Raw genomic sequence first — 25,477 nt, 5'->3', positions numbered from 1 at the left:
TCCTCCCGCCTTGCTCTCCTGATGCTCAGAATACAGGCATGTGTTACCTTGCCTAACTTTAAATGTGATTCTGTAATAAAATATAAAGGTTGTTTAATCTAGGTCATAGGGCTCCCCCATAATTTTTTTCCCAAAGGTAAGAGCATAGTGTGTCTGCTAGGGACTGAATCTAGCTCTGCAACTGTAACTTTAAAAAGCATAAAGACATTTACTAACATTTTCAAATTAAAAGAAACACCCAATTTTGGTGTGTCTCCCTGCCCAGAAGTACTAAGCAGCTCACCTTTCCATAACTTGGAATCATTGAGCATTAGTCTGTCTACCAGAGAAGAGTTTTCACCATCTGGACCTTCTTGTAATCCGACTTGACACAAAATCCGACGAAGGCCATCTTAAACAGAGGAATAACGGTCATGAGATAGAAGCCAAAACCGGAGAAAAATGACGCTTTAGTGTGGGCTCAATCAGAGCCCCACATACCTCAGTGATGGGTAAACTGTAAAAAGGGGCTTACTGTTTTATTTTTACAAAAAGAAGAATTAGAACTCTCAAACCACAAACAACTCTTATCCAGGACATCAAAGCTCTTGTCTGTGGGAAAAGCAATGCCTTCCCCGCTTTTAGTGAACTCGGCTGCTGACACAATGCTGTTCTCCAGGCATTTACACTAAAGGAAGCAGCTGTAGTAAAATTAGCCACAAACACCATGATGTCTAAGGCAGCTATGATACACAACAGGAGGATACATGACCCCCACACCATAATATGCACCGATATCAGTTATTAGTGCTGTGTTAAAATACTTCCCATCAAACTGAAATCCTCTAGCGCTCTGCCAGGAGAGGCCTGGAAGACAGACTCCACATCCTAACGTCACACTCTGACAAGCCCTCCCAGCATGTATGGATGAGGTGTGTCTTGTCTTGTCTACTTTTAACCATCAGTTCACTGTGGTGTTTTTCTAACAGCCTTCAGTACAAATGGTGAGGAACCTGCCTTACAGTAACATTGGAATGTCTTGCCTATGTACAACAGGCAGCATAAATCTATCCCTAATTTACTCTTTATGCTAGAACCCAACTTGTATGTTTGGCTTTGGACATGGAGTTCATAATTGTATGTTATAAATTGTCTCCTTTGTAAGGCGAGAAAAGATAAACCTAAAATCAAGCAAACATAAACTCCTACATTCCAATGTACATGTTTTCAGAGATGCAAAGTACTGGCTTTGTGCAAAAACTGTAGGAAGCCAAACATTTAAATTATTTTATTTAAATTGTATTATTGCTGGGTTTAATTATGGCAGCATTTTGCAACTTCGTTTGTGAAGGGTTCCATAAGGCACATCATTGAAAACAGTTCCTTTTGTTACATTATTTAGATATGGTCTCAACATATTAAACCTACCTGAATATCCAATAACACTTCCTAGCCAAGACAGAGCTTTCAGACCGAAATTTTGATGAGCAGCCACAGACGAGTGCATAACTTGAACTTTGAGTGGCTTGGTCTGTCTGCTGGTATTCCTCTTAAAGAGAACAGGGTGGGAAAAAGAGAAATTTAAAACAGCTGTTTAAGAGGCAGAGCGATATCAGCATTCTTTTTTGTTGTTTTCAAGACAGGGTTTCTCTGCCTCCCCAGTGCTGAGATTAAAGGCCTGCGCCATATGCCTGGCCAATGTCAGCATTCTTAATACAAAAAACACCATCTCACACAATTTTCATGTACCTGTTTAATAAGGCAGCTTAAAAAAAAAAAAACAACTCACTGACTCAGGTTTTTTCCTAGCCAGAATCTAAAGATTCGGTGACAACAGTAAGAGGCCCCGCTTTGTGAGTCCCCAGTGGCTGTGGTCATGTACTTGAAAACCTCAAGTAAGCTTGCTTTCTACCTTCAAGTTCTTAAAAACACTCAGAGTATTTAAATAATTCAGTTCACTGCACAGATATGCACAGTCAATTTTAAAAGCCAAGCTAATACATACGACATAAAACTTATCTTCACTGTTTCTAAGAACACACACTTTGTAAGCACTTCCTCCAACAGCTTCTGATTAGTTTAATAAAGAGCTGTAGACCAATAGCTGAGGCAGGAGAGAAAGGCGGGGCATCTGGCAGAGAAAGGAACTCCACAAAAGAATCAGGTGAGGGCTAAGTCACTAGCTGGGACTGAGAGACTGAGGAAAGGTAACAAGGCAAGAGGCAGAATGAAGATTAGTATAAAGGGGCTAATTTAAGAGCTAGTTGTGAGCCGGGCATGGTGGTGCATGCCTGTAATCCCAGCACTCAGGAGGCAGAAGCAGGCGGATCACTGTGAGTTCGAGGCCAGCCTGGTCTACAAAGCGAGTCCAGGACAGTCAAGGCTATACTGAGAAACCCTGTCTTGAAGACTTAAAAAAAAAAAAAAAAAAAAAAGACTAGTTGTAAAACAAGCCTAAGCTATGGCCAAGCTTTAATAATTAATATTAAAAACTTCCATGCCATTATTGGGAGCTGACGGCCTAAGAAAGTCTGACTTTAACTGGCAACAAACTTAAAGGATGGTGCCACCATGCCCAGCTAGAGAATGCATTCTTTATTTATCTTTAAGGTTTTACTGTTTAATTTTATTATGTGTATGGTGTTGTGCCTACATGTGACTGTGGAGTCCAGAGAGAGAGGATCAGATTCCCCTGGACTAGTGCTATAGACAGTTGTTAGCTGTGATGTGGGTACTGGGATTTGAACCTGGGTCTTTAACAAGAGCAGCCAGTGCTCTTAAAGCCCTGCACCATCTGTTTCTCCAGCCCCAAGAATGCTTTATTTGGAAAGCTAAAACCTTATACTCACTGACTAGGTGCCTGTCCCTTCCCTAGCCATCATCACTCTACAATTCTGCCCTCAGACAAGTGGAATCACACAAGCATTCATCCGTTCCTTGCTCATTTCACCTTACAGCAGTCATGAGCTATACACAGTGCAGCACCTGTAAAATGGCCGTTGTTTTTAAATGTGGAACAACATCCTGGTGTACATGTACGCCACCTTTTCTCTGTCCACCTGTCACCAGGCACTGGGTTCCATAGCTTCTCTTCCACCTGCACACCCAGAAGCAGAGCGGCTGGCCCGCATGGTAACTGTGTGACTTTCTAGGGGAGCTGCCATGTAGCCTCGTGTGGCTCCTGCTCCTTTACATCTCTGTCAGCACTCTGTCACCCTGGACCTGCTGACTCTCCTGGACGGAAGCCATTCCAGCAGGAGTGCCGTATCTTCACTCCCCCAGTTGGGCGTGGTTCCTGTCTCCATGTTCCTATTGGCTGTTTATCTGTGTCTGAAGAATGCCTACGGCGTCCAGGGACACGGAACATACAACTTTACTTCCTTCTATTTCTTGCCTGCTTTACCCTATCTCCACAGCCTACTTTTTACATGCATGGCTCTGCATATTTTCTGTGTGCACACATCATATACATCTGTGTTAGAAATCTTTTTTCCCAAATCAGCCACCTGTCTTTTGACTTCAGATACGGAATATTTTGTTACATAAGAATTTGATGTGGCCAATAATGTATGTAATTTCTTCTCTGACTCCTGAAGTTCTAGTCTTGGCAAAGATGTGTCCCTCCTGTAGTCACCAGTTTCTTCATAGGACTAAGTGCATTTGGACTCTTCTGTATGAGCCAATACACCTGGCTACTCCTATGCAAACCCCACCAGGGACCAAAAATATTAATGAGAATATCCCACTGACATGCAAGGAGACACGAGAAGCACCTGGCAACATGTCCTTACATAAGATCGAAAATCAGGACATAACAATAGTTCTAGTGTTTGTTTTAAATACGAGATGCTTCCTGACTCTGCAGTCACGCCTGCACTGGAGGCCATGATCATCCCTGCACTGGTCCCACACATGCTCACGTGCTGCTAGAGCAAGCACTGACTGCCTTTCCATCCCAGTTTCCCATGCTTATAAAAACAGCAATTTAGAGTGACTCCCAGGCCCATTCAGGAGCATCTTTAAACATCAGAGAAATTGAATTTAGACCTTATAAGTACATTTTTATTGAAAATACCTTTAATTTACCATAGGAACAAGAATGGTACAAAATAAAGCTATAAACATTGTCATTTGCCCAGGCCCATGTACTTGCATTTTATTCCAACTGGTCTATCATTAGCACACCACCTCCTTTCTACACATACACACATGGATACACACAGACACACTTACGTGTTAGGTTACTACTATACTTCAATATTATGGTAGCATTTCCAGCCAATGAGAACTATGCTTCTGTACGGCCACGGCACAGCTTCTAACCGCTTATTGAGTATGTTCAGTAAGAATTTAACAGATGGGATAACCATTTCAAGAATGCCAGGATGGCAATTTTTTTTTTTTAATTTACAAAAGCTTTCAAGAGGCAGAGGCACGTAGATCTCTGGTGAGCTCAAGGCCATCCTGATCTACATCGAGAGTTCTAGGTCAGTCAGGACTACATAGTAAGGCCTTATCTAAAAAAACAGAGAAACAAAAACCCCACAAATGCAACCAGTGACCTGAGGAAAGTAGTTATCTCCAGGAAAGGAGGAAGGGCAGCAGGATCAAGAAGAAAAAAAATCCACAGGCCTCCAAACTGTTTTGTTTAAAATAAGTAGGTAGTCTCCACAATGGAAGGCAGAGGCAGAGGAGCCAGGAAGACTTTAAGGTCAGCCTCTGCTAAAAGGTGAGCTTGGGACCAGAATGGGTAACCAGAGAGCACTACCTCAAAAACAATAAAACAAACAAAGATAAAAGTCCTAAAGCAGGAAGTGAGACAGGAGATCTATAAACAGATGCTTAACAGCTTACGTTTAACTATATATTTAAAACATTTTATAACATATAGAATTCTTTTTAGGCTGGGCAGTGGTGGTGCACGCCTTTAATTCCAGCACTTGGGAGGCAGAGGCAGGTGAGTCACTGTGAGTTTGAGGCCAGCCTGGTCTACAAAGCGAGTCCAGGACAGTGAAGGCTACACAGAGAAACCCTGTCTGGGGGAGGGGCCCGGGGGGTAGTGGAAGAAGAAGAATTTTTTTTTAGAAAAGAACAAATCCACAAATACATAAGATGCAGTTATATGAAACAGTTAAAAATAAACCTAAGCTAATCCCAGCACTTGGGAGGCAGAGGCAGGTGAATCTCTGTGAATTCAAGGCCAGCCTGGTCTACAAAGTGAGTCCAGGACAGCCAAGGCTACACAGAGAAACCTTGTCTCGAAAAACCAACCCCTCAACCCAAAAGGAAAAAAAGAATAAATGAATAAGCAAATGAATAAACAAATAAAGCTAAGATTAAAACAAAAAACCCCCAATACTAATACTATTAAATATTGACTATACCTTATCAATAATATGCCAAGAAATACTTTTCTTGAATTTCAATTTTGGTCATAAAGGCCAATTTAGTTCCTAAACGTCAGTGAAACCCTCATAACTAAAAACCAAACAGTAGGTTGGACGGGTCAGTGGTTAAGAACACTTTCTGCCCTTGAAGAGGACCTACATGAGAGCTCACAACTGTCTGTAATTCCAGGTCCAGAGGGTCCAATGTGCTTTTCTGATCTCCTCGGGTACCAGCGTATGACACATACACACAAACATGGAGGAAACACTCACATATAAAATAAATGTAAAAATAACTAAAAACAAAGCAAAAAATCAGGACCATGGAGGTGGCTGGGTGCAAAGAGCCTTCTAAGATTCCTCTGATGAGACAGATGGGCAAACAGAAAACCTAAGTCTTGGCTGAGTATTGATTATCCTCTTAGCATTCTTACATGGCTTTGAAAGAACTAGAGTAATCCAATGCCAAGAGACATCTTCAAACACAACCTAGGTGATACTGGGTTTACTAAGGCATACAAATGTCTTAATAAATGCTGAAATATAGTAAGTTTTAAGCTAATAAAAAATAACACATGCATGGCTTTAAATCACTTACCACAATGACTGATTTTGCTTGATCACAGTACTGGAAATCTCCATATCGAACAGACCTACGCCCCTGTAAAGACGTTTAAATCTAACTGTAAAAGCATTATACTCAGCACGAGTCATTTGTAAACCCGTCAATATGCTTGAACATACAACTAGAGTCAGCCTTTAATATTTTAACATCTGTCCTAGTCACCAACAAAAAACCTAAAATCTCTCTTTAATGTTATTTTGATTGTTTAAAGTATCTATCTATCTATCTATCTATCTATCTATCTATCTATCTATCTATATTATGTTTATATAACATTATATATATATCCCTAACAACAGAGCACTTATTTTAGCAGACTTCTATAATGTCCACTGTCATGGCCCAGTATTTTTAATCACTGGGCAGAAGTAGGACAACTGTACATTTCCTTTTAATGTTCTACCTGGTAACAGCTTAGCTCTAACAACATATATTTGGGCCAGTATTCAAATGAAAAAAAAAAAAAGCCTAGACACATATTCTTTTAACTAACTTTTCTAGGCTGCTATCTGCTATGAAAGTTCAATTTCTTTAATCTCAGACCTTAGGAGGTAGAGGCATACAGACCTCTGTAAGTCAGTGAAGACTATGCAGTGGGCCCCCATCTGGAAAAATGTTGGGTTTCTCATGACTGGTTACTTACATCTCGATCGACAGTTGTTGCAAAGCCAATGGCTTCCTTCTGTGTACAGTTAACAGCTTTCTGAAGAGTATAAATGACTTGCTCATAGGTGTGAACCTCATCGTTAAACAGCATGCAGTAGTAGGTGTCACTCTTCTCTCTGAACAGAACACAATGATGGGAAAGCAGCGTGAGGGGCAGGCGTGAGGAGCAGGCATGCCTTGCATGAACAGTAGCAGAGGAATTGGAGGGAGAGAAGCCGAGGCGGTGCTGGCCAAAGGGCTGGGTGATGCAGGTTCCTGGCTAGATGGTAACTGATACGGCAAATTATTTTGAGAAGCCCAGAGTTTCCTGTGTTGGTGGCCCTGACCAGTTATGAAAATTAAAGTCAAACCAAAGCAAGAGCCAGGCTGTGATGGCAAAACCCTTCAATCCCAGCACCTGAGAAGCAGAGGCAGGCAGATCTCTGAGTCTGACTGGCCTGGTCTACAGAGTGAGTGACAGCCAGGGCTTACTTAATCCACAGAGAAACCCTATTACAAACAAAAAAGAAAGAAAAAAGCCACCAACATTTTACCCATAATCCCAATTATCTGGAACATGCTGAAAATGCAGAGAAGTCCCCTTCTGAAGACTGATGTTCAATATTAGTCTGGTGACCTTCTGACATCCAGTCTCCAGCCCACAGTTCCCTCAGCTACGCACAAAGGCCCAACAAGCAGGGAATGACTTTTCAGAGCAGAGAGGGCCATGTGAGGTGAGCATTTAACGGGAACCAGCAGCTGGACTTTTTAACAGAGCTGCTGCTGAATTCAACTGTCTGTTTGCGAGTTTATGACCTCAACAGTCTAAATAAAAATGGCAGATGTACAGCAAAATAGCACAATGTTGAGTACATTTTAAAATTAGAAGCAAAATGGCTAAAATTTCCTCTGCACATTTCATAAAACCCCTAAATTCACTTACATAAAAGAGCTCATCCCTAATACCTTTCCAGTTTTATTAGATCATTAAAAAAAAAAAAAAGATGGCTAGTGGGCATGGTAGAGCGCCTTTATTCCCAGCACTCAGGAGGAAGAGGCAGGCGGCTCTCTGAGTGAAAGCAGCCTGCTTACACAGTGAGCTTCAGGTCAATCAGAGAAGTAGTGCAAAGGACAGAGATGCCAGGGTTCCTAAGGGTTCTTGCTAAGGATCAAACTCAAGTTGTCAAGCTTCCCGGCAAGGACTTACTTGCTGTGTCATCTTGTAGCCCGACATAATTTAACATTCTAACCACCCATCAACCTAAAAAACTTTCACTGATTTGCCATACAAACTACAAAACTGTAACGCCAAACTTAGGATTCTGCTAAAATCCAACTATTTTCTAAAAAGTGCTGAGACAGCAAGGTAGCTTAGGAGGTAAGGGCCCAGCACGCACTGGGTAGCTCTCCTCTGACCTCCATCTACACACCAATGCAGAGAGTACCTCCTCACACACAAACAAATGTCCCAGTAGATGTAATAATAATTGTAAAAGAAAAGACTATGCTCTCTTTGCTGTGTGAAAGACGTTAAAACTTAGTAGTACTGTATACATAAGGAATGGCTGCTACTTACGCCACCTCTAAGTCTGCAGGTAATTCGCTTTCCTTTTCCCAGGTCAGGATATCTACTGCATATCGAAACATGATAGCAAAGATGTTATATGTTCTTGCTATCACATCTTCTGAGAGATGCACAAGAGGGTCCTGAGGGAGAACAGAAAGCACAAACCATCAGTGCACACTAGTTTCTTCTGCTTTCCAACCTTAGTTCTCAAAACACAAGAAGGCTGGCCAGGCATGGTGGGGCACACCTTTAATCCCAGCACTCGGGAGGCAGAGGCAGGTGGATGATGTGAGTTCGAGGCCAGCCTGATCTACAAAGTGAGTCCAGGACAGCCAAGGCTAACACAGAGAGACCCTGTCTTGAAAAACAAAACAAAATCAAAACATACACACACACACACACACACACACACACACACACACACACACACACACACACACACGAAGGCTGACAGGTTTCATTTCATAATTTATTTAATCCTGTATATGTTACAAAATACAAAATTAAACTTCCTAAAATGTTATCTTTCAATGATGTCAATTTAAAATCAGCTAAGTCAAAATATCTAGACTCACAAATGCCTAACAAATATAACTAAACACTTTGGAATGGCACACAGGGATCTCTAAGTTCCAACATCAAAGCATCTTTCCAGCTTTGTATGGGAAGCTCCAAGTTGCAGAACTGAGGAAAGGTGTTGCAGGGAAGCCTAATGGTCTGAGTTTGATCCCTAAGGCTACCTGGTAGCATGGGAGAATCACCTCCTTGCAAGTGCTCTTACGGTCACATGGTGTGTGGTATGCATGTGTACATGTACACACATGGTAAGAAATGCCCTACAAAACAAGGGAAGACAATCAGCTATCAAATTTACATGGCAGTGGCTGGAGAGATGGCTCAGAGTTTAAGAGCACTGACTGCTCTTCCAGAGGACTCAGGTTCAATTCCCAGCACCCACATGGCAGCTCGCAACTGTCTGTAACTCCAAGATCTGATCCTCTCACACAGACATACATTCACGCAAAACATCAATGCACATAAAATAAATAATTTTAAAAAAGTTTAAATTAATTTATTCTTGTTACATCTTAATGGTTATCCCATCCCTTGTATCCTCCCATTCCTCCCTCCCTCCCATTTTCCCCTTACTCCTCTCCCCTATGACTGTGACTGAGGGGGACTTCCTCCCCCTTTATATGCTCATAGGTTATCAAGTCTCTTCTTGGTTAATTTAAATTTTTTATTAAAAAACAATTTACAAGGGAGAAAACATGCGTTTCCCCAGGAAAAGCTTCTTACATGAACAACTGATGTGCCACACGGTGTATTATGCTCTCCTGACACCCACCACCTTCCCTGTTCACGCCTGCCAAGGCGCCATGTGCAATTTTGATGGGTTTTTCTTAATTGTCACAGTGACGAGAGAGACGCTGCTGCCATTTGGTGAAGGGGAACCAGGTATACTCAACACGATGTATTTAATAGCCTAATACATCTGCTCAATAAATTTTCTTCATAATGACACAGTACTTGCAATGGTTAGTCTCTCTAAAATTATTTTTATTTTATTGGTATGCCTACAAGTGTTTCTGTGCAGCATGCTTTCAGGGCTCTTAAAGGGGCCAGAAGAGGTAGTCAGATTCCCTGGAAAAGGAGTCACAAATTGTTGTAAGCCATTATGTGAGTGCTGGGAATCGAACCTGGGTCCTCCAGAAAATCAGCAAGTGGTGCTCTATCAAGTTGCTGAGCTATCTCTCTGGGCCTGCAGTGGCACATCTTGATTGGCATGTAGAGGGAATTTGGCATTATCTAGGAGACACAGGCCTGTGTCTGTTGAGAGGTCATTTACACAAAGGGGAGAACAATCCACCCTCAAATTCAGCCACACCTTCTGATGAGGAGCCAGCTAGAAAAAGGACCCAGGCAAATGCCTGTCTGCCTCCTTCACTTCTGAGCAAGTGTAGCCATAGCTGCTGCTGTCAAACTCCAGCCTCTGAGAACTTTGGTTTCCCAAAGTGACTGAGTGTTAGTGACTTTCCGGGAACGCCCCACCACCCCCATACCAGGGCTTCAGTGTCAACTGGGTTGCTGGCATCCAGCTATGGACTGTTCTCAGTCTCTCCAGCATGCAGATGGCCACTGCAGGAAAGCCAGCTCCTGCTGTAGAAGCCTGGAATCTAAGCATCCCCTGTGTAAGTCATCTGTTTGTCGACTGTTCCTACCGAGAGCCCCGTCCGCCTAATGCAGCACTCTAACTCGCCATAGCTGCTCTATAACTTTGCTGTTCTGATAAGAAAGAGGCTACGGGCGGTACATTAACTCTGAAGCTCGGTGCTGGAGAGGTGGCTCCGTGTTAGAGCACTGGCTGCTCTTCCAGAGGACCCAAGCTTGAGTCCCAGCATTTCCATGGTAGCTGACAACATCTGCAGCTCCAGTTCCATAGGGATTGGACACTCTCTTTTGGCCTCTGAGGATACTGCAACCACATAGTACAAAGATACTACAAGCAAGCCAACACCCAGAAAATATTTATGAATAATGAAACAGATTTCATGTCACTTTCACATGACAAAATACTATTGTTTTTTTTCTTTAATCCAAACTATTTTACTTTTATTTATTTTTTTGTTTTGTTTTGTTTTTTTGTGTTTTGAGACAGGGTTTCTCTATGTAGCCTTGGCTGTCCTGTACTCGCTTTGTAGGCTGGCCTTGAACTCACAGTGATCCACCTGCCTCTGCCTCCCAAGTGCTGGGATTAAAGGCATGTGCCACTACGCCCAGCTTTACTTTTATTCTTTTGTGTGCATATGTATGTGTAGTGTGCTTATGTATGTGTGTAGGTATGCTTGCACATTTGTACATGTGTATAGAGGACAGAGCTGATTTGTCTTTTTCTATCACCTTCTACTTTTTATTGAGGTAGGGTCACTTGCTGAAGCTGAAGCTTCTGGCTAGTCTAGCTAGCATGAGGACCTGAGTTAGCCCTAGCATCCATGTAAACAGCTGGGCCTAGTACAGCACACCTACTTCAAGTACTCCATTAGACAGGGCTCCTTATGGGAATAGAATCCCTCACTGGGGAGGAGACAGGAGGATCCCCTAGAGCTCAATGTCAGCAGTAAGCTGGGAGCCGGGCAGTGCTGGTGCATGCCTTTACCCCACCACTTGGGAGGCAGAGGCAGAGGCAGGCACATCTCTGAGTTTAGGGCTAACCTGGTCAACAGTGAGTTCCAGGACTGCCAGAGCTAAAACAGAGAAACAAGGTCTTGAACCCTTCCCATCCCCACAAACAAACAAACAAACAAAACAACAACAACAAAAAAAACCAGTAAGGTGGGAAGGAACAGGGGAAGATGGCCAACATTAACTTCTGTCCTACACACACACACACACACAGACACACACATACACAGAGACACACACACAGAGACACACACTCACACACACTCTCACACACACTGCAAACCAACATAGTATACATTTAAAGACAGTTTTGGGGGTATTTTTACCTCCTCTTCCACAACTTCCGAGCTGTTAAGTTCATGCTTTCGACAGTAAGGACCCTCTTTCCAGGCTTCAGTGTCACCACAGTCACAGAAGCCTCCACCTCCTGACGTTGTCATCTTCAAGGAAAAAGAAGACGGTATCCGGTGAGTGTTCACAGGATTCTCAGATAAAAAAATCAGAATATCAAGTGCTGAGGACAGAAACCTGCTTAAGTGCTTCCTTGCTTCAGAGGGAAAACACAGCAAGCAAAGGAGCCCGTCGCTATTTTCTAATAAGGAAGCCTGTAGGCTTTTGGCTGGTTTCAAATGAGAGTGAGCTGCCTGGTCACAGAGGGGAAGTCCAGATAAGTCAGAGAGGCTGTCTGCACACACTGCTTTCTTAATTAGGAAAATCCTGAAGACTGCAGAGGTTTCCCTGGGGCTTCGCCAGGGAGCGCCTGCTGCCTGTGCTAATGATGCTGCAACAGAGTGGGTTCAAGGAAACAATTTTTCTTCTTTAACAACTCCTAAAAAGTGCTCATTGAGACTTTGTTATCACCTGGAGACTTCAGAATTAGTCACACTTCCTTGAGCTACACAACTAGTTGCTAAGTCTGGCCAGACAGAACCTATAGGCTAATAACTGGTACATCAGAAATTCTGCTTTTTAAAAAGTGCCATGAGAGAGTTAGGAATGGGTTAGTTCAGATGCACCAATATTTAGAATAAAGTCAATTTCACTCTGCCCAAAGTACGCGTCTGTGTGCTCTGCATCACAGTATAATGATGTCAGTTTGCACAACGCTCTTGTTCCCATGAGATGCAGATGTGCACCAAGAAGCATGGGTAGGCAGCCCCTTGGGAAGCAGCGGCCCGTCTGCATGTGCTCTTGTTACCAAACACTAGACAGAGCAGCTCCAGGGTACCAGGGAGCCTCTTACTGGTTTACGAGAATGAAAACAACTGATTTTATATACAGTCCTTTTTCTCATCATCATCATCTACACTGGGGTAGAGTGAATGAAAACAAACTGGCTCCCAAGTGGGCTCTGGAATTAGGAAGAGCACCGAAGCTCCCTCCCTCCCATTTTATCTAAAAGTTCCTCTTGGCAACTGCCTTCTGAATGATGACAAACCATCTCCAGTAGAGGAAGAAGGGCAGGTTTGGGGATAATCTGCCCATAAAAGAACTATAAAAGAGTCTCAGGTGTGGGCTGGAGAGATGGCTCAGCAGTTAAGAGCACTGACTGCTCTTCCAGAGGTCCTGAGTTCAATTCTCAGCAACCACATGGTGGCTCACAACCATCTATAATGTGATTTGATGCCCTCTTCTGGCCTGCAGGTGTTATGTGTAGACAGCACTGTATATTTAAAAAAAAAAAAAAAAGTCTCAGGTGCTAGAGGTGGGCCCTGATTGATATAGTAAGTAGTGCAGGCCTCTTTAATAATCTTTTAAAATACCAGATCAAAGTGGCTGACAGCCGGCACAGATAGCCTGATTTGTGGGCGCTCTTCCTCAGTCTTTGAGTTCCACACTGAGTCCCCTCCCTCCCTCCTTGGGAAGAGTCCAGGCTTGGCCTGTGCCTGGCTTATCTACCAACAATCTACATTTCCTAAAAATGAAAATAAAATCCCACAGTTAAAACCATTCTCTCCCCTTTACAGTTAAATCTTTAGGCTTTAAATGAGAACTGGCTTGGGGGCTCTAGTGAGGGGCGCAGTTCACCCTCACTGAAGACAGGTCCTGCATTTGGGGGAGAGCTGTTCCTGACTGAGCACGTAACTTTAGGAGAGAACCAAGTGGAGCGGTGATGGGGAAGGGAGCACCCAGCCAGCTCGGCCAGCTCGCCCTCTCATCCATTACATTTTAAGATGAGGCAACACTATTTAGACTAACAGTCAGTCCTGTGTGTGGACGTTACTGACCCTGTACCGATGCTCTCTGTGGATACTTCCCAAAAAGCACTCCATGCACAAAACACAGGTGGGGTCGACTGCACAGTCTCTGTGAAGTTAAAGAGAATGAATAAATCAGAGCGCCAAAAATTAACACACTTTCCCGCAACATGAGAACCCTTCTAGGAGTGCCAAAATAACGAGTGCCAGTCCTCCAAATCTGTTAGATCTTCACCCAATGAAATCAGCAAGCACAGGGGTTTCGCCTTCATACAGGAGCAGTGTACAAGGAAGCCCTTGAGCACACACTGACTAGAACAGTCCATTTCTCCACAGGTTTGGGAAGACTTAACCTAATAAGCTAACCAAACCCTTACATCACAGCTGACACCTTCCTGTTGGAAGTGGCATCTAAAGTGAAGGCCACGCCTGAACACTGATGGTACTCTTCTCTTTTGAGACAGGGTCTCACTATAATTGTGTCTGTCCTTAAACTCACAGAGTTCCAACCACCTCTGCTTCCCATGTTTGGGGATTAAAGGTGAAGTTTTTGGTTTTTTGGGTTTGTTTGTTTGTTTGTTTGTTTTGGGTTTTTTGTTTTGTTTTTTGGAGACATGGCTTTCTCTATGTAGCCTTGGCTGCTCTGGGCTCACTTGGTAGACCAGGCTGGCTTTGAACTCATGGCTGTCTGCCTGCCTCTGCCTCCTGAGTGCTAGGACTAAAGGCGGCACCACCACAACCAGCCGGTGAAGTTTTATTTGACTCCGTGATGTTCCTTGGTTAACAGCTATCTCTTCTGGATATATTTCTCTCAGTCTCACCTCTAGTGGGTAAAGGCCACTGTGTTTAGTACCTATAATAAGTTCAGGACAGGGGCTGGAGAGGTGGCTCAGGGGTTAGGAGCACTGTCTGCTCTTCCAAAGGCCCAGCAACCACATGGTGGCTCATAACCATCTATAATGAGATCTGGTGTCCCCTTCTGGTGGACATGTGTACATGTAGGCAAAACACTACATATAAATAAATAAATTCTTTTTAAAAATTAAATTCAAGATAGTTCTGACAGTTTCCTGATTAGGTTGTGAACAAAAATGGAAATACCCAACTAATAGCAGTATTAAAGACATTTAAAGTAAGAACAGTAAAATGTCCCCTTTCTACTGCCCCCTGTACTTAGACAGTAGCACAGAATTTGGCTGACAATACGTGCTGTTCTGTCTGAGGCACTAGATACATACTTCACATCTGCAGCTGCGGTAACAGGAGATGTGGGTTCAGGTCAAGTCCATGGTTCTGCGTTATGAACAGCTCTTTCTACAACCCGAGCATGCTGCTCATATGTAGCCTTTGTGTGTACTTGGTGGTAGGAGCAGTACCACAACACAACTTAACTTTCCTCTAAGGGTCAAAGTGCATGGAGGCGAGCTGCTGATGCACCTTCAGGCCATCCTGTGACTACTCAACACCTTACCACAGCACCATCCCAAGGGGGCTGGGACTAAGATGGCCAGCCGCCGTGACAGTCATCCTTGCTTCACCAGAGTGACATCTGCAGCCTTGCAAAACCAGCTGTTCCCATTATGCACCTGACACACCTGCAACCCGCATGTAAGGACAGAAAGAGTGCCCTCCAAGGGCCTTTCCTGACCCTTCCTTAGAATAATTCACTGTAGCTCATGAGAGTTCCTCTCCATCCAGTCTGCCCATAAGACAGCTGTCCAAACCCCAGCAGCACAAACCTCTCTCTAAGCCTGCATGCCCACTTGTCTCTGCAATAAAATTAATCAAAATTCCTTACTTAAGCCCCAGAATTCTTTCTCTAGGGTGTGACAAAACCTCTTAGGAACCTGGAGGCTTTGCTTTCCCTACCTCAAAAACTCCACAGCTCTTCCTAGGGACAACAATTCCCAACAGCAGCTGCCACACTGTGAGTTTCAGTGCCCACAAGAAATTATCCATTAAACAAAACAAGAGTACTCAAAAACAAAAGTTTATTACCATCAACTCATATAATGTTTTATTGTTTATTCGTGTGTGTGTGTGTGTGTGTGTGTGTGTGTGTGTATGTGTGTGTGTGTGTGTGTGTGTGTGTGTGTGTGTATTATATGAGCATGCCTGTGTGTGTGTGGCAATGTGTATGGGAGCATGCCTCAGGGTGTGGATGCGCATGTGTGAGAGAGCATGCCTGTACGTGCCTGCAGAGGACAACAGGAGTTAGATGCCTTGGAACTGGGTTACAAGTAGTTTCAAACTGACAAATGCGGATGTGGGGAAATGGTACTTAGGTCTTCCGCAAGAGCAGTTTGTGCTCTTAGCTGCTGAGCCAATTTCCAGCCACCATGATATATTTTTAACAACAAAGTACATAGGTCTAAGCATTTAAATTTAGCTGGATTTAGCTTGGTGGAAAAAAAAAAAGCCTGTTTCCCCACAATTTTATTTGTATGAGTGAAACACTCCTAACATACTGGTGAGATTGAGACTAAAAGGCAAGGTGGCTAACAAAGGGCTTCCCAGTCAGAGGCCTGGTGTGACACACACAGATACTCAGGCTTTGCCCATGTTCCCCACTCGGGCTTCCCAGTGGCTGAACAACACTGAGGTGCTTCAGGCCTCAGAGAGCAAATGTCTCCTGACCTTCTCCTGCGTTCCTCCCACCCGCTTCTCCTTTCTACACTAGGTCACCAGGACTGAAAACGCACTTATGTTCAGTCCCATGTATTGAAGAGAGCCGTAAAGAAACTCGGAGAGCAGCTCCCAAGGTGATGCTAATGGGGATCCAGAAGTGGTCCTGCCCCGTACCGCTTAGAAGGAAAGCTGCAGAGGCCGAGAGGTATCCTCGGACAGGCTTTGCAGGGGTTTCCCACCTGGTCTATTATTAGCATTAGAGCTTACCTTTTGGTCCAGTCACATTCCTGCATGCTTGCTGGAGCCTCACCCATGCTCCATAAAACAAGGACGCATCGTGGAGTACTGGAGTACTTCCAGAATGCTCAATGCCTATCTCCCACATCCTGCCCTGCACATCTGTGTCCTTTATGCTTTATAGTAGCCCAGGAAATAGAAGTCGTCCCTGTGGCAAATTAATCAAAGCCAAGGAGATGTAGGAATCCCAATTGCTAAGGAATCCATCCCCATCCTGAACTCGGGGGTTCAGAATTGTGACAGTCATTTGAGATGGGGAGGGAGGGGAAGTAACCATGAGACTCGGCACTGTGTTGTGAGAATACAACAGGAAAAACAGAAACTGAGCCTGAGTTTTCCTCCATGTCGGATGTGGCTGTAAGTTTTGTGATTGTCAGGAAATAACTCCCCCGCTGACCCTCAGGTTCTGGAGGACATCATCTCAGAGGCTATGGAAGAATTAGAAGATTCTGCCTGACTGGCTTCCATCTGTCCACATGAGCGGCCTGCATGCATTCAGAGACAGCTATCCCACGTACACTCACCCATCCCACCATCGTGGCCACTGAGAACGAGTAAGATGAGTTGAAACACAGAGAGGCTGCATACCAGGCAGCACGGGAGCAAGGACTAAGGGAAGGCCCCCAAGCGTCCCCCAGGACAGCCCAGCTACAGACAAGTCTGAGCACAGCTGAGGTTCAGTTAGCGCTGCCCGCTGTGGTCAAGGCACCCTGGCCATCTTCTTGTCCACATGACTGGATTTAGAACCACACTAAAAATCTATCTCTGGGTGTCTATGAGGATGTTTCCAGAAACATTTAAATGCAGTGGGGAGACCCATCCTACATGCAGGCAGTGCGATCCCACATGAAGAGCCCTGACCTGAGTGAAAGGGAGATGAGAGCTGAGCACCAGCCTGACTGTGAGTGCCATGTGACCAAGTGCCCCACATTCCCTGCTGAACCAGTGCAGCCACCGTCCTCCGCTCACACTGGACTCCAGCTTGTTGGGCCAAAGATTAGTGGATTCTCTGGCAGTTATGCAGGTCCTCAGCCCATGACTGGTAGCAGTGAGGGAGGAAGCTCATGGACTGAGCTAGCCACTCTGGGGCTCCCCAGACAGCACCGTGTAAGCTGTTCTAGCAAACGCTCTTTTATAATGTCGCCAAGTCCTATTGGGTTGGCTCCTTTGAGAACTGGTCCAAGGACAGAAGATGACGCGGAGTCAGCAGTAAGTCAGGGGCAGGCTCTGCAGGCTTCCTAGAGTGGTGTGGACTAGAGAGCGCCACAAAGACACTTGGAGTCTAGGAGGCTGAGAACTAGGAGGCTTTGGAGTCCTGGGCAAGGCAGACAGATGTCCAGCAGACACAAGGGAGGCGAGGTGACAAGGAAGTCCCTGCACACAGCTGGTGGCAAGAGCCAAGGCATGGCTGTACACAGAAAGATGATGGGACTTAAGCTCCTCCTGGCAGAGCGGGAGTTACACAAACTGAGAACCCTGAGGGGGTGGGTTAGGAGGGGAGAAACCACTCTGGACCCTGGAATCCATTTCAGTGCTTGGACAAAGATAAAATGCAGACCCATGAGAGGGTCCAGAAGCACCAACAACCCAAAGCACTGAGCACACTTGCCCCCCGCCACTATCCTATTGCTAAACACCGTTCTCTACTATGAAAATCAGTTTCCTGGGAAAATGGTTGGAGAGAAATCCAAGATGTCACTGTGGCATCGTGTGCCAGGAACCAAGCATGCTCACTGAGAACACTAGCAGTATGGAAGAGCTGATGACATCAAAGGTTCCTACTGTGTGAGGCTAGGGCATGGAGTGCACCGCAGAAACATAAGAAAAACAAAGAAACTCAACGTTTTATAGAGAAAAGGATAGGTAATAGTAGCAAAGTGCTTCCGACAAAATTCTTGATTACATGAGGGACAGTCATCTCATAGTAGAGACAGCAGGTGATCAATGGGGCCACAGGCCACATGACAGGATTAGATTCCTGTTCTCTATGGCACTCTGGCCAAAGGTACAAGGTCCATTTACAGACAAACTCAACTTGAAGAACATTTTTCAAAATAACTAGTTTGTAATCTTCAAAAGTGTCAAGATTACGAAAAAAATCAAATAAAGACAGAGGGTAATATTCAGACTTTAGATTTAAAACCATACAAGTGTGCGGTTGGAATTGTATCTTTGGATACAAAGGACACTGCTGGACCCGCTGGAACATAGCTTCCTTATTTGTAAATCGCAAGGTTGGACTACAGCTCTTCTCCAAGCACCAAGAGCACACTCAAAGAGATCGTGATAGTATCAAGGAACCTAATCTAACAGTGCTTTACAGAATCGATATTCTGACCACCATAATAGGGAAAACCAATATGGAAACCCAGACACCTTAATTAGCTTTAATTGAGTTTTATAGGAAAACGCTTTTTAAACATTAAACAGTACCTCTATCAACAGTATGTCAGCACAGTGGTATATTACCTAGGTGTGTAAACTGAATGGAAAGATGCTACACTTTTGTCAAACAGAAACTTTAATTCTGTATACTTATTTTTTTCTTTTCTTTTCTTCATTTTGAGACAGGGTTTTTTTATGTAGAGCAGGCTGTCCTGGAAATCACTATGTGGGAAAGATTAAACTTTTCTTTTCCTTCTTGTGTAAGCTAGTTGGGTTGTATAATAAAGTTTAATTGTTAAGAAACAGAGCCAACACACTATGTAGAGCAGGCTGTCCTTGAATACACAGAGATCCACCAGCCTCTGCCTCAGAATGCTGAGCTTAGAGGCATGTGCCCTCACCCCTGGCTTACATGCCTACTGTCATTAATTCATTCTCTGCGCATGGGCACATGTGTAAAGCTTGAGTGCCAGGAGTGTGTGTGCAAGTCTCTCCTTCTATCAGTGCTCTCAAGGATCAAATTCTGGCTTAGCAGCAGGGGCCTTAACCCATTTGAGGCAGCCCATATATTCCTTTTTGTGTGTACGTGTTAATACTTATGGTTAAGATAGTCTGCGCATCCACATGCACACATGATGCCTATTATGCATAAAGAATTTCTGAAGGACAAAAGTGCTAACAATGACACAGGGATGGAGAGTCAGACAGGGCCAGGGCACAGTAGTCTCCTCCTTCTACTCTTTCAGATTCAATTTCACCAATCTTTTAAGGTCATCTTGTAGCAGCCAGCCCACGCAGCAAACATATCCTACTTTCTACCATTCCCAATTAAAAAGAAACTCCTTGGAGAAATGGCTGGTTCTCCATATAGGTCACAGCAAACACAGGAAGCTGTGGGCATCTCATCATGCCAGGGAGGTAGAAGCACCCCAAAGCTAATGACGTGACAGGAACGGAACAAAGGACAGCATGATAGGGCTCCACAGCCAGTTCTGGAACAATGGGAGCATCAAAGAGTCACTGTCAGCGAGCTGCATCAGGAAGGGTAAGGAAGGAACTGTGGCCAGCAGAGAGATGGCGGTTCCCCAGGGGCTTCTGTGCTGGGGACAGGCTGGCTCTTGATCTGGGAAATCATTTCACGAATACTTGTTTCCATTTTAAAGTCCAAGCTGTTGACTTTTAAATGCATAGATTTTATAATTCGGAAATAAAAATTTAAAGTTTTACAGGAGAAGTGTAGTATTTTACCTGCAGGAGTACGTAGGCTCCCCCACTTTAAACACTCGGCCACAGAGATGAGAAGGCTTGTTCGCCTGCTCAAGCTTTGGAAATCCCAGCGCAGGGTCCTCACCGCAGATGTACCACTCCATAGGTCCCAGCAAGATATGCTGTGCCAGGGTGTCTTCCTTCTGGGGAAAAGGGTTGGGACCCCGGCAGTAGATTTTGGGTACACAGTGGGCTAAATGCTGGTATACTTCTCTGGTGAGGTCAGTTGCTTGCAGCCATTTCTTTAGAAAAAGAGAACAACAAAGTTTTAAATAAGGTCAAATAACTGCTAATTTGAATAATTATACCCAACTTCTTTTTTGATTAAAAAAACTAATAATCATAATTTGTTTTTTTTGTTTTTTCATAATTTGTTTATAGCGATGTACATTAAATTTAATCTGGGCCAGCAAGGTGACTCAGTGGGTAAAAGTGCTTGCCTGATGACTTGATTTCAATCCCAGAACCCCCATAAAGGTAGGAGAAAACAGATTCCACAAAGTTGTCCCTTTACTCTTGACATATGTGTCCCTACCGTCCTCCCCTCTCTCCTTATTCAGACCCCAGCTGTCATATTCTTTTGACTTCTAATGCTTTGCTCAAATGTTATTCTAATTGTGACAGGGATTTTCATGTCAGAGATGAATGGATAGATGTGTGTGTGTGTGTGTGTGTGTGTGTGTGTGTGTGTGTGTGTGTGTGTGCGCGCGCGCACATATGCAGGAGTAGTCTTTCATGAATGTTGTATTACAAGAGCCTGGCCAATTCTTTCTCTGACCAACTTCTTTCTATAAATCCTTTCCCTTTGGCTCTCCCTACTAAATCCAAATAGAAAACAAAAAACCAAAACAAACTAAATACGTCCCTTTCTGTGCCTCAACTTTTGCTTCTAACTACTTTTTTTGTTTTGTTTTGTTTGTTTTTTGAGACAGAGTTTCTCTGTGTAGCCCTGGCTGTCCTGTAACTCACTGTATAGACCAGGCTGGCCTCAAACTCAGAGATCTTCTTGCCTTTGCCTCCCAAGTGCTGGGATTAAAGGTGTGCACCACCACACCTGGCCGCTTCCAACTACTATGGATATATCTGGATATACCTGGGTATACACAAGTACCAAGTCAAAATGCCCAAAATTGAACTCCCAATCCTTCCACCACCATCAAAATCTGTTATAATATTTACCTACGTTCTTAAACCTAAAAAAACTTTCTTCTCCTCACTCAACACCTAATTGCTTTGTCTTCACCATCAGGCAGGCATCCTAAAACTCTCCTGATTTTTTTCCCCCTACAGGACCCCTCAGCCCATCACCAAGAATAGCAAAGTCATGTCCTTCTTAGGGTCCCCACAAGCCTTGTCCCTCTGTGAACTTTTTCTAAACTCACGACTGGGGTAATTTTCAACAAGTACAAATTTGATCGTGTCATACGCCTTCCCGTTATGTTTAAGGTCATCCCTGGCATGGCCTGTAAAGTCCTGCTGTCTCACTAGATGCGGCTTTATAGCCATCTCTAGTCATCCTGAGTGCATGCGCTTTGTCTCCTGAAAGGAGTCCTCTCAGTCCGTCTCCTGCCTTCCCTCCCCTTTGGTTAGGTTTCCGCAGTGAGCACTTGGGTAGACCAGTGAAGGACTGCAAACACGGCCACTCTCACTCCCACTGTACTTACATTCTAGAAAAATGCCCCACAGAGAGCAAGCAGAGGGGCTGCAGGCCTGCAGCAGAAAAATGCCCCACAGAGAGCAAGCAGAGGGGGCTGCAGGCCTGCAGCAGGGTCGCTAAGTCTCTAAACTACACCCATGGACTCCTAGGTAAGGCACCCTCGAACTGTTCCTCTCTCCTTCCGTCCTTCCCTTGCCTCCTGCCACGCATCCCTACCCCCTCTGCCCAGGGGCCCATTGCTCTCTTAAATTTCTTTGCGCCATATCGGCTCTACACCAAGAAAAAGATTATAAACCTCAAAACGTGAAATAAAATGATCCACTTCTACTAAAGCAGTTACCCAAACCCACAGACCCAGTGTTTACTTAAGTTGCAATCACAGTCTTGCTTTTTTAAAAAAAAGACTCCTATTTGGCAGGTGGTGATGGTACAGGCCTTTAATCCTCAAAGAGACAGAGGCAGGTGGGTCTCTGAGTCTGAGCCAGCCTGGTCTACACAGCAAGTTCCAGGGCAGCCAGGGCTATACAGAGAAACCCTGTCTTGAAAATTCAAAATGACAAAAAACAAGACAAAACCCTCCCATTCAAGCCAGCCACAGTGACATATACTGTTGGGGGCTGGTTTTGTGCACTGTGTATTCAAATGCCAGTTTCTGTACCTAGAGATGTGGTTGCAGTCTTAAAATGACTGCAAATAAAACAAAATCATAAAAATGACTTTGGTGTATTCATTTTTATGAAGCATCTCCTGTCTTAATGTTGTGTAAAACTATTCTCCATCACCTTTTGATTGGTTAATAAAGAGCTGAACAGCCTATAGTTGGGCAAGAAAGTATAAGGTGGGACTTCCAGGACCAAGAGACACAGAGAGGGTCTCAGGTGGGGACCGGGAGTAACCATGAAGGAAGTCATCATGAGGACGCGCGTGAACATGGAGGTGCTAGAGACTAAGACAGCAGGTGGCAGGCCACAAGGCTGCGAAGTAGGCCAGGCCAGCGTAGTTGGGTTAGAATAGCTTAGTATATGCCCAGCTATAGTGTCCTAAGCTAATAATATATATAATAGGTCTTCAGTGTTGTTACTTGAGAGCTAGAGTGGGCATAGAAAAAAAACATGCACTTTATAGTATACATGTAATCCCAGAACTCCTTAAGTAGAAGCAGGAAGACCAAGAACTCAAGGAACTATGATCAATCCTAGCACCTGAGAAAGTCTGTGTAAGGAGCTGGAGAGCTGGCTCAGAGGTTAAAAGCGCTTGCTGCTCTTGCGGAGGACCCAGGCTCAGTTCCCAGCACCCACGTAATGGCTCAGTTATGTAGCTTCAGTCCCAAGAAATGTGATGTCCTCTTCTAAACTCCAAGGGCACCAGACGTGCACATGGCTCACATCCATCCATCCATGCAAAATGCTCTTACAAATAAAAAGTAAACGTTAGGCCTTCATTTAACTACTATCTGCACAGCCCTCAGTTCATGTACTTCCTTCTGAAAGTGACATTCTAAATATTTGTGAGGTGGCACATACTAACTTTCAGTCATTCTGAGGTTCCAAAGAGCACTTGGTGCGTAAGGCATGGTACTGAAAGAAAGGCTGCAACTGCAAACATGAGCTTTTACCACTCTGGTTACAGTGAATTCTTCAAACACCACCTTCGTGTTTGCTTTATGTAAGCAGGAAGGGACTAAAATGACAGTATTTCTTAGAGACAATCCCAAGAATTTAAGGATTCTCCTCTTTTTGTAGACCAGGCTGGCCTTGAACTCACATAGATCCGCCTGTGTCTGCCTCCCCCAAGTCCTGGGATTACAGGTGTGGGCCACTACCGCTTTGTCTCCTTTTAAAGAGTAGCTTTGTCTTCTTTTAAAGAGTAGCTATAATTCAAAATTCTGTACGTACAGGAACACACATATGTAAGCAAGCACGTGTACACACAAACTTTAAGTGCTGTAGTTAACAAAAGGGAAAGTGAAACCTTATTCATTGAGGTTTGTTCCCCCCTTTGAGGCGGGGTCTCTCTACATAGGCCTGGCTGTCCTGACCTGTATATAGATCAGACTGTCAGAGACCCTCTAGCCTCAGCAGCCCAAAAAGCACCACACCTGACTCATTGAGTTTTAAATGATACCTTTATTGGCACGTCCAAGGGTAGATGTCCAATTGTTTACCCACTGTCATGAAAATGAAGACAGGTTATCGCCCGGTGCAGTGGCAGCAGCAGGCGGATCTCTGTGAGTTCCAGGCCAGCCTGGTCTACAAAGAGGGTTCCAGGGTAGCCAGGGCTATTACACAGAGAAACCCTGTCTTTAAAAAACCAAAAATTAAAACCCAAAAAGGTTATCAACTCATCCTCTTTCTGAATGAAAAAGTAAAAAGACTGAATACAATTTTAGTTACAAGCCTATGAAAGGTTTTATTTAAAACCTTTTCCCCTAAGTGGGAGACAGGATGAAGAACAAATATAATGACATACATTCAAACACACTTAAAAATAAATTCAGGGGATGGAGAGACAACTCAGAGGTTAAAAGGATGTGCTGCTCTTACAGAGGACCAGAGTTTGGTCCCTAGCACCCACCTACAGCTCTAAGGGATCCAACACTTTCTCCTGGACACTGTGGATACCTGCACTCAAGTGAATATACCCCTCTGTCTCTGTCTCTGTCTGTTTCTGTGTCTCTGTCTCTGTCTCTGTCTCTGTCTCTGTCTCTCTCTCTCTCTCTCACACACACACACACACACACACACACACACACACACACACACACACACACATATTAGAGGGGGTAACAGGGTCTCACTATATAGCTCTCACTAGCCTGAAACTCACAGAAATCCACTACCTGAGTGCTGTGATTAAAGGCATGTGACACCAAAGCCTGGCCAGAAGTAAGTCTTGAATAAATAGATTTTTTGAAAAAAGGACGGGGGACATAGCTTAGGGGGAAAGGATTTGCCTCGAATGAGCAAAGCCCTGCATCCAAGCCCACCATGGTAAGAAAGCAAGCACAAGAGAATGAATGAGAACACGAATTGTTCAAAAAGATTACATTTAAAATGGTGAACTGGGTGGGGAGATGGGACACACACCTATACTGCCAGCACTTGGGTATGGAGGCAGGAGGATCAGAAGTTCAAGCTCATCCTCAGCTACTTAGGGAGTGGAGGCAGCCATTTAAAAGAAGAAAAAAAAATTAAGTTTTTCTTATTTTATGCTGCCATTTCTCCTAAAACCACTTTTGCAGAATTGTAATAAAAAAATCAGATAATTCCTAGAAGAAATTACGCAGTATTTACTATGGTTCCAACATCAGATGTAGCAAATCTGTTCATAAAGTTGATATATAGGAAGCTTGGACTGGAGAAGGGCCAGGGCTGCAAGCAGTGAACCTGAACTCATGCCCCAGCACTCCCCTGGCAGCTTACGACCACCTGAGTTCTAGAGCCAAGGGATCTGGTGGCCTCTTTTGACCCCTTGAGAACACCTGCATACATGTGTACATACACACAGACACATGACCACACATACATACACATAACTAAAAGTTGAAAATAAGTCAGAGGAAAGAAAAAAGTTGACTACTGTCCTCACATGAAACATGCCACTAGAAAAACAAGTATCTTATTTTAAATATCATTTTATTATGTGCTATTACTTCAAAAC

General features: G+C 44.1%; 1 protein-coding gene across 5 annotated transcripts in view; it reads right to left on the bottom strand.

The window, feature by feature from the left end:
- UBR2 (ubiquitin protein ligase E3 component n-recognin 2) overlaps nucleotides 1-25,477 on the bottom strand; it is an 85,129-nt gene that overhangs the window by 53,049 nt on the left and 6,603 nt on the right. For all 5 annotated transcript variants that reach the window (XM_084752954.1, XM_084752957.1, XM_084752953.1 and 2 more), the window contains exons 2-9: nucleotides 20,143-20,402; nucleotides 13,615-13,693; nucleotides 11,713-11,826; nucleotides 8,213-8,343; nucleotides 6,635-6,773; nucleotides 5,965-6,027; nucleotides 1,408-1,528; nucleotides 284-391 (exon numbers count right to left, since the gene is read on the bottom strand). In XM_084752954.1, coding sequence (XP_084609080.1) covers nucleotides 284-391; nucleotides 1,408-1,528; nucleotides 5,965-6,027; nucleotides 6,635-6,773; nucleotides 8,213-8,343; nucleotides 11,713-11,826; nucleotides 13,615-13,693; nucleotides 20,143-20,402 — 1,015 coding nt within the window. The remainder of the gene's footprint in view (nucleotides 1-283; nucleotides 392-1,407; nucleotides 1,529-5,964; nucleotides 6,028-6,634; nucleotides 6,774-8,212; nucleotides 8,344-11,712; nucleotides 11,827-13,614; nucleotides 13,694-20,142; nucleotides 20,403-25,477) is intronic.

This window comes from Acomys minous (genome assembly GCF_964271855.1).
Source record: "Acomys minous genome assembly, chromosome: 13".
NCBI classification, from domain to species: Eukaryota; Metazoa; Chordata; class Mammalia; order Rodentia; family Muridae; genus Acomys; species Acomys minous.
The sequence above is the reverse complement of the archived record's forward strand: the minus strand, read 5'-3'. Positions and strand labels throughout refer to the sequence as shown.